Below are 11,346 nucleotides of genomic sequence, written 5' to 3' on the forward strand. Positions count from 1 at the left end.
GAGGAGCACACAGGAGGAGCAGACAGGAGGAGCACACAGGAGGAGCACACAGGAGGAGCACACAGGAGGAGCAGACAGGAGGAGCAGGGAGGAGGAGCAGGGAGGAGCAGCTGCATGCGTTCCAAAGCCTGCTCAGATATGATTGTTGTCTTTCAGGTCCAGACTGGATTCGGCCGAACAGGAAGCCACTTCTGGGGTTTCCAGGGTCATGAGGTCATGCCTGATGTGGTTACTATGGCGAAGGGCATTGGTAATGGATTCCCAATGGGAGCTGTTGTGACGACAGCAGGTGAGATTAAAACGCTCCTGCTGACGGGAGGAGCATTTTCGTCTCCGTGTCCCTGTCTTCTGTCCGTCTCCTAACCCGACGTCTCTGGCGAAGCCCTTCTTCTTCAGTGGTGCCTGCCGTCTGCCGTTTGTGCTTTTCTTTCAGACATTGCTGCCTCGTTCTCCAGGGGCGTTCACTTCACCACCTTCGGAGGGAATCCCGTGGCTTGTGCTGTTGCCTCTTCGGTGCTCGATGTAAGAACGGATCTTGTTTCTAACGCCGTCCAGAACCGCCGGATCATAAGTCCATCCGTTTCTCTGCCCAGGCTATCGGAGAGGACGGCACGCAGCAGACCAGTCTGGAGGTGGGAACCTATCTGATGAAGGAACTGGCAAAGCTCAGAGACAAATATGACATCATCGGGGATGTCAGAGGAAAAGGCCTCCAGATCGGCGTGGAAATGGTCCAAGACAAGGTGCTGATCCCCCGGGGACCGTTCCAGCAGCGCCCCAGTTAGCCATTAGCATGCAGCAGTGGACCTGTGAGGTTTTTCTGCCCCCCCGGAGGCATCAAGGGCCAGCCTTGTCTATGGGCAAATGTGTAACAGGAATGGTTTACCCTAGTCTCTTCAGGGTCTAACGGGGTGCACCTCACAAGGTGGTCTCAAGTTCAGCCGCGATGGGGGGGGGGGTCTAGTTTAGGGAGGGGCATCTCGAGAGTACAATTTTCTTTTTATGTTACGAACTATTTCGACAATAAAGACAGAAAAGTCAAAGCAAGAGAGACAAAAGACCGAAACACAGTAATGATGTCATCAGTTAGAGCCAGGACAAGAGTGATGATGTCATCAGAGCCAGGACAGGAGTGATGATGTCATCAGTTAGAGCCAGGACAGGAGTGACGATGTCATCAGTCAGAGCCAGTAGAGGAGTGATGATGTCATCAGTCAGAGCCAGTAGAGGAGTGATGATGTCATCAGAGCCAGTAGAGGAGTGATGAGTCGTTTCTGGTTGGTTAGTTTCTGGTGTGATGACGACAGGGGCGTGGCTTGTGATGGTTATTGTCGAGACGCTTCACCTCCTCCCATCGTCCACAGGCCAGCAGGGAGCCGCTGTCTCCTGAGGGAGTCGGTGAGATCTTTGAGGACATCAAGGACATGGGTGTCCTGATAGGGAAGGGGGGTCTCTATGGACAGGTGAGGCCCGGCCCACCTGCACCACACACGGCGGGCTCCTTTGACGACCTCGCTAACATGTCCCGTCATCGTTCAGACCTTCCGCATCAAACCCCCCATGTGCATCACGATGGAAGACGCCGACTTCTTCCTGGCGGTTTTCAACAGAGCCGTCCACAAGTACACGGAGACGAGATGAAGGTCTGATGAAGGTCCGCCCGGAGACCCGCCCGGAGACCCGCCCGGAGACCCGCCCGGAGACCCGCCCGGAGACCCGCCCGGCGCCGGGGCGTCGACTATCCATCCGAGTAATCTGAGCGTCGTCTCTAACCGACATTCCAGAACAAGATTAAATGATTGCAACATAAAACCAGAGACTGACTACACACCTGTCTCCTCCTCCTCATCACCTTCATCTCCAGGTTTATTATCATTCTGTGATCCTTTCCTTTGATCTGAATAGGACTTTGTCCTGTTGCTTCTATTTGTGTACGACGACCTTGTCTCAACGCGTTTAGTGAGCAGGGCTAGCTGTTGCCCCCCCCCAGCCGGTCAGACAGATGGCCGTCCACCATGAGCCTAGGTTCTGTCCAAGGTTTCTGCCTCCATTGCTCTTGTGGGTCGAGTTGGGTTCTGTCTGTCCCTGCTACTCCTGTGAAGCCTTGAGAGGACTTCCTGTTGTGATCTAGGAATAAAACTGAATTGAATTAATGCTCGTTCTCAAGGTGGCTTTAATTTAATGAAAATAAAACGGGTCTGCTGTGGGACCCCAGCCGGTCCCGCCAGGCCGTCTCTGGTCCATCGTCCCAGACTGAAAGACGGGTCATCGGTTCTTCTTCTTGTCCTTCCTGCTCCTGCTCGCGGAGGCGTGGCCGCTGGCCTTCAGGTGGTCGAACAGCTTGTTTCTGGTGGGGAACTCGTAGTTGCAGGTCACGCAGCGGAGACCGGCCTCCTGGGGGGGGAGCCAAAGAGCGCTTTTAATGATGTGTGTTATTGGACGACATCAGACAGAACCGTGAGGAGTAACCCGACGGCACCGGGGGGTCGTGTGGTTCTGGACGGCACCGGGGGGTCGTGTGGTTCTGGACGGCACCGGGGAGTCGTGTGGTTCTGGACGGCACCGGGGAGTCGTGTGGTTCTGGACGGCACCGGGGGGTCGTGTGGTTCTGGACGGCACCGGGGAGTCGTGTGGTTCTGGACGGCACCGGGGGGTCGTGTGGTTCTGGACGGCACCGGGGAGTCGTGTGGTTCTGGACGGCACCGGGGGGTCGTGTGGTTCTGGACGGCACCGGGGAGTCGTGTGGTTCTGGACGGCACCGGGGAGTCGTGTGGTTCTGGACGGCACCGGGGAGTCGTGTGGTTCTGGACGGCACCGGGGAGTCGTGTGGTTCTGGACGGCACCGGGGGGTCGTGTGGTTCTGGACGGCACCGGGGAGTCGTGTGGTTCTGGACGGCACCGGGGAGTCGTGTGGTTCTGGACGGCACCGGGGGGTCGTGTGGTTCTGGACGGCACCGGGGAGTCGTGTGGTTCTGGACGGCACCGGGGGGTCGTGTGGTTCTGGACGGCACCGGGGAGTCGTGTGGTTCTGGACGGCACCGGGGAGTCGTGTGGTTCTGGACGGCACCGGGGAGTCGTGTGGTTCTGGACGGCACCGGGGGTCGTGTGGTTCTGGACGGCACCGGGGAGTCGTGTGGTTCTGGACGGCACCGGGGAGTCGTGTGGTTCTGGACGGCACCGGGGAGTCGTGTGGTTCTGGACGGCACCGGGGAGTCGTGTGGTTCTGGACGGCACCGGGGAACACGTACCTCAGGAAGCCGCTCTCTGCGGTTGGGTTTGTCTTTCCCGCCCTTCTTGCCCTTCGACTTCCCAGAGCTGCTGAAAAAACAAAATCCAAACCAGTGAGGAAGGAGCTGCCCCCCCCCCCCCCACGTGCTGATGGGTAAGGAGACGAGGCTGACCTCTGGACCTCTGTGGGACGGGGGTCGTCCTGCGTCTCAGGCTCTGGAGGGTCACCTGACTTCTCGGGGGTCTCCTCCTCTTCCTCCACAGACGTCTGAAGCAGAAGAGGACATGAACGAAGCTCCTCCTCCTCCTCACACGTACCTTTCTCCTGCTCTTCCTCCACAGACGTCTGAGGCAGAAGGAGGACGTGAACGAAGCTCCTCTAAACCGTCACTGAAGGAAAAGGAAACTCACAGGAGACACTTCCTGCTGTTTCTTCTTCTTCTTCTGCTTTTTGGATAACCTGCAGGCAGGAAACACGCCGATGACATCATAGCCAACTCTGATGAGTCATCGAGGATCGACACGCCCAGATTCATACTTTGGCCTCCGCTTGTCTTCCTCCTCCTGCTCCTCCTCCTCTCCTCCATGCAGTCCTTCCAGGTTCAAATCAAGCAAATCCTCGTCCTTCTCCAGCTGTTGCCGTAGTAACGCCACCATCTCCCGGTGCTTTTTGGATTTCTCATGGTTTTTCATGCTGTCGAGAAGAAAGTAAAGATGACAAGATATTAGACATCAAAGACCGGACCAGAACAGGACAGACCAGACCGGTTCAGAACAGGACAGACCAGACCGGATCAGAACAGACCGGTTCAGAATAGGACAGACCGGACCAGAACAGGACAGACCAGACCGGTTCAGGACAGGACAGACCGGACCAGAACAGGACAGACCAGACCGGTTCAGAACAGGACAGACCAGACCGGATCAGAACAGAACAGACCAGATGGGGGGTACTCACGCTTGATCCGATTTGAAGGATTTGTCACAGGCTGGGCAGAACAGAACTCCGTACCGATCACTAGTGGGCTCGTCTCCACCCGGCTGCTCCGCCTCGGTGAAAGGGGGTGAAGGGGTTAACGGCACGCCTGACCCACCTCCTTCCTCCTCACCGCTCTCTTCTTCCTCGCTCTCCGATGCGTCTCCGAACTCTTGTCCGTACTGAGCCTCCATCTGCTGCAGCTCCTTCTCCAGCTCCGACATGGCCGCCCAGCTCTGCTCCTTGTACTCCTCTGCCAGCCTGGAAAGGAGGAACACGAGATGAAACCAGCTCCTTCTCCAGCTCTGCTCCTCTGCCAGCCTGGAAAGGAGGAACACGAGATGAAACCAGCTCCTTCTCCAGCTCCTCTGCCAGCCTGGAAAGGAGGAACACGAGATGAAACCAGCTCCTTCTCCAGCTCTGCTCCTTCTGCTCCTCTGCCAGCCTGGAAAGGAGGAACACGAGATGAAACCAGCTCCTTCTCCAGCTCTGCTCCTCTGCCAGCCTGGAAAGGAGGAACACGAGATGAAACCAGCTCCTTCTCCGGCTCTGCTCCTTGTACTCCTCTGCCAGCCTGGAAAGAAGGAACACGAGATGAAACCAGCTCCTTCTCCGGCTCTGCTCCTTGTACTCCTCTGCCAGCCTGGAAAGGAGGAACACGAGATGAAACCAGCTCCTTCTCCAGCTCTGCTCCTTCTGCTCCTCTGCCAGCCTGGAAAGGAGGAACACAAGATGAACCGACCAGACAACGTTCTTCGCTCCTCACTTTGCCTGGCTGAGCCTCTGCTTCCTCCTCAGCTCCTCCACCTTCTTGGTCTTCTCGGCGTTCTGCTCCTCCACCAGCTTCCTGTGGGCCTGGACACGGCGGTCCCGCTTGCGGACGAAAGCCACGAGTTGTCGCAGGAGTTCGTTGCGCTCCTTTCGAGCCTTCTCTCGGGTCTTCTTGTTCTCCTTCTCCATGGCCCGTTTCTCCCATCGGTTGGAGGCCTGCCTCGTGTCGTACGCCTCCTTCCAAGCAAAGGTCTTGCGAGTGCAGAAGCTCTGCCAGTAGCCGTAGAAGACATGGACCACCTGTCAAAGGAGACAGACTCATGAGGAACATCAGGCAGCCCAGGATCATCTATGAAGGCTCAGCTTACGCTATCATAGTCACTCTGAGAGGCTCCAAAGGGAGGGAACTCCTCCTCCTCCTCCTCTTCATCCACCTTGCAATGCTCCATCTCCTCCTTCACAACCGTCTCAAAGACATTCCTGTAGATGGTGTAAAAGCCCTGAGGCAGACAGGAAGGGTTAAAAGGGAACGCTGAACAGCTTCCTGTGAGGTCACGACCTTTCTGGTGCTGAGGAACAGAACCAAGCACGAGGAGAACCTTCCTAAACCTCGTTCACTGAGGAACAGAACCAAAGAACTCGTTTCTGGGACTTTTATTAATGTGCACGTTAAACGAGCCCGCTTGCGCCTTCGCCGTCACGCGTTTCAAGCTAACATTTATTATGTGGCAACAGACTGGGCCTCTGGGCACGCCGTGGGGACCCGGCGGGCTGAGGTTCTAGTTCATCTCACCTTCTCATCGTCTGCGTAGCCGCAGTAGCAGGTAACGGTGAAGAACGGCAGCAGCTCGATGCCGTCGTCCTCGTAGTCACCGCTCAGGCCTCCTCTCAGCAGCGCCTCCCGGTGGTCGTCATACCTGCCCAGAGAAAGAGGGGGGGCTTCAGATCACCCACAGACGAAGCTCTGCACGCTCCACCCGAGCTGCACCCGAGCTGCACGCACCAGGCTCGCTCCTGCGGGTCGCTCAGGACGTCGTAGGCCGCCTGGACGAGCTTGAACTGCTCCGCAGCCTCGTCGCCATTGTCCAAGTTTTTATCTGGAGACATCAGAAGCAAAGCGCAGACGCTGTGAGAGCGAACAGCTGAGCGAGCACTAATAAGAGCGTTCACCTGCTCTCTATTAGAGCGTTAATCTGCTCTATTAGAGCATTAACCTGCTCTCTATTAGAGCGTTCACCTGCTCTCTATTAGAGCGTTCATCGGCTCTCTATTAGAGCATTAATCTGCTCTCTATTAGAGCGTTCACCTGCTCTCTATTAGAGCGTTTACCTGCTCTATTAGAGCGTTCACCGGCTCTATTCGAGTGTTCACCTGCTCTCTATTAGAGCGTTCATCTGCTCTCTATTAGAGCGTTAATCTGCTCTCTATTAGAGCGTTTACCTGCTCTCTATTAGAGCGTTCACCTGCTCTCTATTAGAGCGTTCATCGGCTCTCTATTAGAGCATTAATCTGCTCTCTATTAGAGCGTTCACCTGCTCTCTATTAGAGCGTTTACCTGCTCTATTAGAGCGTTCACCGGCTCTATTCGAGTGTTCACCTGCTCTCTATTAGAGCGTTCATCTGCTCTCTATTAGAGCGTTAATCTGCTCTCTATTAGAGCGTTTACCTGCTCTATTAGAGCGTTCACCGGCTCTATTCGAGTGTTCACCTGCTCTCTATTAGAGCGTTCATCTGCTCTCTATTAGAGCGTTAATCTGCTCTCTATTAGAGCGTTCACCTGCTCTCTATTAGAGCGTTTACCTGCTCTATTAGAGCGTTCACCGGCTCTATTCGAGTGTTCACCTGCTCTCTATTCGAGCGTTCATCGGCTCTCTATTAGAGCGTTAATCTGCTCTCTATTAGAGCGTTCACCTGCTCTCTATTAGAGCGTTTACCTGCTCTATTAGAGCGTTCACCGGCTCTATTCGAGTGTTCACCTGCTCTCTATTAGAGCGTTCATCTGCTCTCTATTAAAGCGTTAATCTGCTCTATTAGAGCATTAACCTGCTCTCTATTAGAGCGTTAATCTGCTCTCTATTAGAGCGTTAATCTGCTCTCTATTCGAGCGTTCATCGGCTCTCTATTAGAGCATTAATCTGCTCTCTATTAGAGCGTTCACCTGCTCTCTATTAGAGCGTTCACCGGCTCTATTCGAGTGTTCACCTGCTCTCTATTCGAGCGTTCATCGGCTCTCTATTAGAGCGTTAATCTGCTCTCTATTAGAGCGTTCACCTGCTCTCTATTAGAGCGTTTACCTGCTCTATTAGAGCGTTCACCGGCTCTATTCGAGTGTTCACCTGCTCTCTATTAGAGCGTTAATCTGCTCTCTATTAGAGCGTTAATCGGCTCTCTATTAGAGCATTAATCTGCTCTCTATTAGAGCGTTCACCTGCTCTCTATTAGAGCGTTCACCGGCTCTATTCGAGTGTTCACCTGCTCTCTATTAGAGCGTTAATCTGCTCTCTATTAGAGCATTAATCTGCTCTCTATTCGAGCGTTCACCTGCTCTCTATTAGAGCGTTCACCTGCTCTATTAGAGCGTTAATCTGCTCTCTATTAGAGCGTTAATCTGCTCTCTATTAGAGCATTAATCTGCTCTCTATTCGAGCGTTCACCTGCTCTCTATTAGAGCGTTCACCTGCTCTATTAGAGCGTTAATCTGCTCTCTATTAGAGCGTTAATCTGCTCTCTATTAGAGCATTAATCTGCTCTCTATTCGAGCGTTCACCTGCTCTCTATTAGAGCGTTCACCTGCTCTATTAGAGCGTTAATCTGCTCTCTATTAGAGCGTTCACCTGCTCTATTAGAGCGTTAATCTGCTCTCTATTAGAGCGTTAATCTGCTCTCTATTAGAGCGTTAATCTGCTCTCTATTAGAGCGTTCATCGGCTCTTACCCGGATGCCACCGCAGTGCCAGTTTACGGTAGGCTTTCTTCACGTCGTCGTCTCCGGCGTCTCGCTTCACACTTAAGATCTCGTAGTGACACTTCATTGTTGCAGCACATAAAACTAAAGCATCAATAATAACAGAGTCAAGTCACGCCGACGAGGCTAACGTTAGCATGTAGCTAACCGAAGCAAGCTAAGGGAAGCCAAAGCTAAAGAGCATTTCTACAATCATTTTATGTTGTTTTGTCCTCACGTGTTCAAATAGATTTAGGTTTACTCCTGACCAACAACTCCACAACCGATTCTAATTCGCTGCTTCATCCAGAACCGGTTCCGTACAGAAAACTAAGCAACGCCCTGAGATCTCGCGAGGTTTTCTCTTCTTTGCTTCATGATTTGGGCAGATTTCAATATGTAATCACGCATTGCTGCCCCCTGCTGTTTGAAATGAGCCACTCTGACTCGTTCACGCTGGTTTCAAGTTGTCTTCCTATTTCGGAGCATGTTTTTCTATATTCTTTAAATATATATTCTATATTCAGAAACATTTAACTATCGAGCTGTTTGTAGAATTTGAGGCTCCTTACGTTTCATCCAGTTTAGGAATGAACATATTCTGTTTACAGCTGGGTCAGGCTCATTACAGTAACACTTAATAATTCGATAATGTCTCGTTCCTTTTTTGAATAAAAATCTTTGTTAAACATTTTACTGAATGTTTTTTTAATGTATTTTATATTCTACAGCTGTTAATTCCTCAAAGTTTAGAATCTGTTAGTAAAAGGTGACCCAACAATTACCCTTTGAGTAAACAACTACTGGACTTCCTTCTTCTTGTCCCATGAGGGGTCGCCACAGCAACCCAAAGTTCTCCACTTCACCCTGTCCTTTGCATCGCCCTCCCCAACACCAGCCACTCTCATGTCCTCCCTCACTACGTCCATGTCTCTTCTCCTGGGTCGTCCTCTAGTCCTGTTCCCTGGTAGTTCCATCCTCAGCATCCTTCTACCGATGTAGTCCCTGTCTCTTCTTCTCTGGACACCCAGTTGTGTAATTTTTACAGTGACCACCGGGGGGCAGCAGAGCTCCGTGGCCGTGATCCTCACCGTGAACAGGCTTCGTGACCACAGAGCAGTAACAGGTGAACAGAGTGATGAAGAGGAGGCAGAGCCCTTCGTGCTACAGAGCTCGCAGCTCGGTCGCTCTCCTCACGCACCTTTCATTGTTCTCACCTGTTCCAGTGAGGCCGCATGAATAAACCGTGTGGTGGTTGTTCTGACGGAGCAGCCCGGTGGCACCCTGCTGGGCTGAACCCATCCCACGAAGCACAATGAACGAACGCTGCTGTTTTACCGCGAGAGCGAAGGACGGGCACTTTGTCTCCTCTTTAGTCTCTTCCCACATTTAGGCGGGGTCACCATTTACCTGCACCAGGTAAAACAGGGAATCGACACCAGTGTAGACGGAGCATCTTCCAGCTCTGAGGCCTAGTGGTTGAAAGGGGGGCACCACTCAGTGGGCCGGTTCTGTTCTGCTTCAGAATTCTGCAGTTTTCTTTCCTGCTAGAAATCAGACCAGATTCTAGTTCTGTACAAACCTGTTGCTGCTGCTGTTATCAACTAGTTATTGACTAGTTATTACTAGTTATTATCAACGGGTCTGACAGAAGAGGTGAACGTAACACCAAGACCAGATTCAGGGGGGCCATTCAGTTTCAGCATTCTACCAGATGTTTGTTCCAATAGAGACGAGAATAGATCGGCAGTGTGTGTGTGTGTGCGTGTGTGCGTGTGTGTGTGTGTGTGTGCGCGCGCGCGTGTGTGCCAGCTGTCTCTCAGACACAAAGACCCGTCCGTTCACACATCTTTGTGTAAAGTCGAGCAGAACCAGATCTGCGTCTATTTTCAGATCCTAAATCCTGTTTGTTCATCCCAACAATACTTCTCCCTAATCCCAATACTTCTCCCTAATCCCAATACTTCTCCCTAATCCCAATACTTCTCCCTAATCCCATTACTTCTCCCTAATCCCATTAAGCATCTGATGGGAAGAGCTGAATAGACTAAAAGCACCTTCATCAGCGTTTTCCCACACATTTACTGAAATGACTTTTGTGAGGCCGTTTGCAATCAGGTTTGTTTTATTCATGTTTTTATAGACGTCCATGTTCATGTCCCTCTGCTCCTAAAAAGAACCAATAACATGCCGTTTCTTCACGTTCTGCCTTTTACAGCAGAGTGATGTCACAGGTCATGTGACACGCTCGCCTCTAATTTAACAAAGCAAGAATCCAGAAGACAACAGAGGTCAAGTCGAGTCTTTATGGCGAGTGTCACTTTCAACCGGACAGAATGTGCTTTACGAAGGAGGCGTAGTTGATGCAGCCGTTTGCGTCCTCCTGTCCAGCCATCAGTCTGTCCACCTCGTCCTCCGTCATCCTCTCCCCCAGCGTCGCCAGCACGTGGCGCAGTTCTGCCCCCATGATGGTACCGTTGCCTTCCTTGTCAAAAACCCTGAGCCCCTCCACAAAATCCTCAAAGTTGCCTTGGTCTTTAATGCGTGAGATGTGCTGCAGCATCGGCAGGAAGGTCTCGAAGTCCACCATTTTAGTGCTCATGTCCTCTGGACGGGGCTTCCCCAGCACTTTGAGGACATCTGCATTGGTGGGGTTCTGACCCAGAGCTCGCATCACGTCTCCACACTGGGCGAACGTGATCTTCATTTCTCCCTTCGGTGTGCGGTCAAACAAAGTGAAGGCCTCCTTGAACTCCTCAATCTGGTCCGAGGTGTACTCAAGAGTGATGCTTTTGGGGTCAAACGGCGGCTCCTTGGGCGGCTCAGCCAGCGGCTCGCTGAGATGAGCCGGCTTCGCCGCTGCAGCCACGTCTTTCTTCAGCTCGGGCTTTTTGGGCTCAGGCTTCTTGGGTTCAATCTTCTTTGGTGCCATGATGTTAAGAGACTCCGAGGCGAGCTGGCACTTGCTGGGAAACAAGAGTCCGAAGGGATTCGAAGCGATTCCCGGGCGCAGAGGGCCAGCGCTTCCCAAGCTTTTATATCGGCCTGGTCTGGAGAGCGAGACGGCGACTTCCAACAGCACAACTCTAAAAGGAAGAAACCAGGAATAGATTCCCGTCGCGAGTGATGTCAGCATTAAATATTGTTCTCAGCTGCTGCCATCCAGCCGGCCGGCCTCTTTGCTGTCATTAGCGTGGGTCCAGCTGCATTAGGCTGGACAGGCTGTGTCCCTCTGATGGACAAAGGGATCATCGGGGGGGGGACCAAAATAGCTTTGCTCTGAAACGGTTGGACATCACTGCATCCTAGAGCAACGTCCTCTGACTCCTTTGTCCAAGACGTTCTGGGATGAATCTCAGGATGGACGAGCAAACGAGAGTCTCGTTCTCCACCCAGGAACGATTACGAGGTCCGAGGCTAATGAATGA

General features: G+C 52.6%; 3 protein-coding genes across 7 annotated transcripts; 1 reads left to right on the forward strand and 2 right to left on the reverse strand.

Annotated features, from left to right (window-relative positions):
• Positions 1-160: 160 nt before the first annotated feature.
• On the forward strand, positions 161-1,675 carry agxt2 (alanine--glyoxylate aminotransferase 2). The gene is made up of 5 exons (XM_068752721.1): positions 161-289; positions 434-522; positions 594-743; positions 1,365-1,463; positions 1,540-1,675. Exons 1-5 carry the CDS (start codon positions 217-219, stop codon positions 1,639-1,641), a joined length of 513 nt encoding a protein of 170 aa, XP_068608822.1. The 5' UTR covers positions 161-216; the 3' UTR covers positions 1,642-1,675.
• A 574-nt stretch (positions 1,676-2,249) lies between these two features.
• Positions 2,250-8,213, reverse strand: dnajc21 (DnaJ heat shock protein family (Hsp40) member C21). 4 transcript variants are annotated; one of them, XM_068752719.1, is made up of 11 exons: positions 7,910-8,213; positions 5,979-6,072; positions 5,769-5,892; positions 5,344-5,475; positions 4,971-5,275; positions 4,187-4,465; positions 3,767-3,922; positions 3,640-3,688; positions 3,402-3,496; positions 3,249-3,315; positions 2,250-2,394 (listed from the first exon to the last, which is right to left on the reverse strand). In XM_068752719.1, exons 1-11 carry the CDS (start codon positions 8,004-8,006, stop codon positions 2,266-2,268), a joined length of 1,527 nt encoding a protein of 508 aa, XP_068608820.1. In that variant the 5' UTR covers positions 8,007-8,213; the 3' UTR covers positions 2,250-2,265. The 4 variants fall into 4 exon arrangements, with proteins under 4 accessions (XP_068608820.1, XP_068608819.1, XP_068608818.1 ...); XM_068752718.1 differs by having other exon boundaries at positions 3,249-3,318; XM_068752717.1 differs by having other exon boundaries at positions 3,402-3,574.
• A 1,812-nt stretch (positions 8,214-10,025) lies between these two features.
• LOC137908954 (myosin light chain 4-like) lies at positions 10,026-10,915 on the reverse strand. Of its 2 annotated transcripts, XM_068753387.1 has the most exons (2): positions 10,799-10,850; positions 10,026-10,744 (listed from the first exon to the last, which is right to left on the reverse strand). In XM_068753387.1, exons 1-2 carry the CDS (start codon positions 10,848-10,850, stop codon positions 10,242-10,244), a joined length of 555 nt encoding a protein of 184 aa, XP_068609488.1. In that variant the 3' UTR covers positions 10,026-10,241. The 2 variants fall into 2 exon arrangements, with proteins under 2 accessions (XP_068609488.1, XP_068609487.1); XM_068753386.1 differs by having other exon boundaries at positions 10,026-10,915.
• Positions 10,916-11,346: the final 431 nt, after the last annotated feature.

Source organism: Brachionichthys hirsutus, chromosome 19 (genome assembly GCF_040956055.1).
Source record: "Brachionichthys hirsutus isolate HB-005 chromosome 19, CSIRO-AGI_Bhir_v1, whole genome shotgun sequence".
Lineage (NCBI taxonomy): Eukaryota > Metazoa > Chordata > Actinopteri > Lophiiformes > Brachionichthyidae > Brachionichthys > Brachionichthys hirsutus.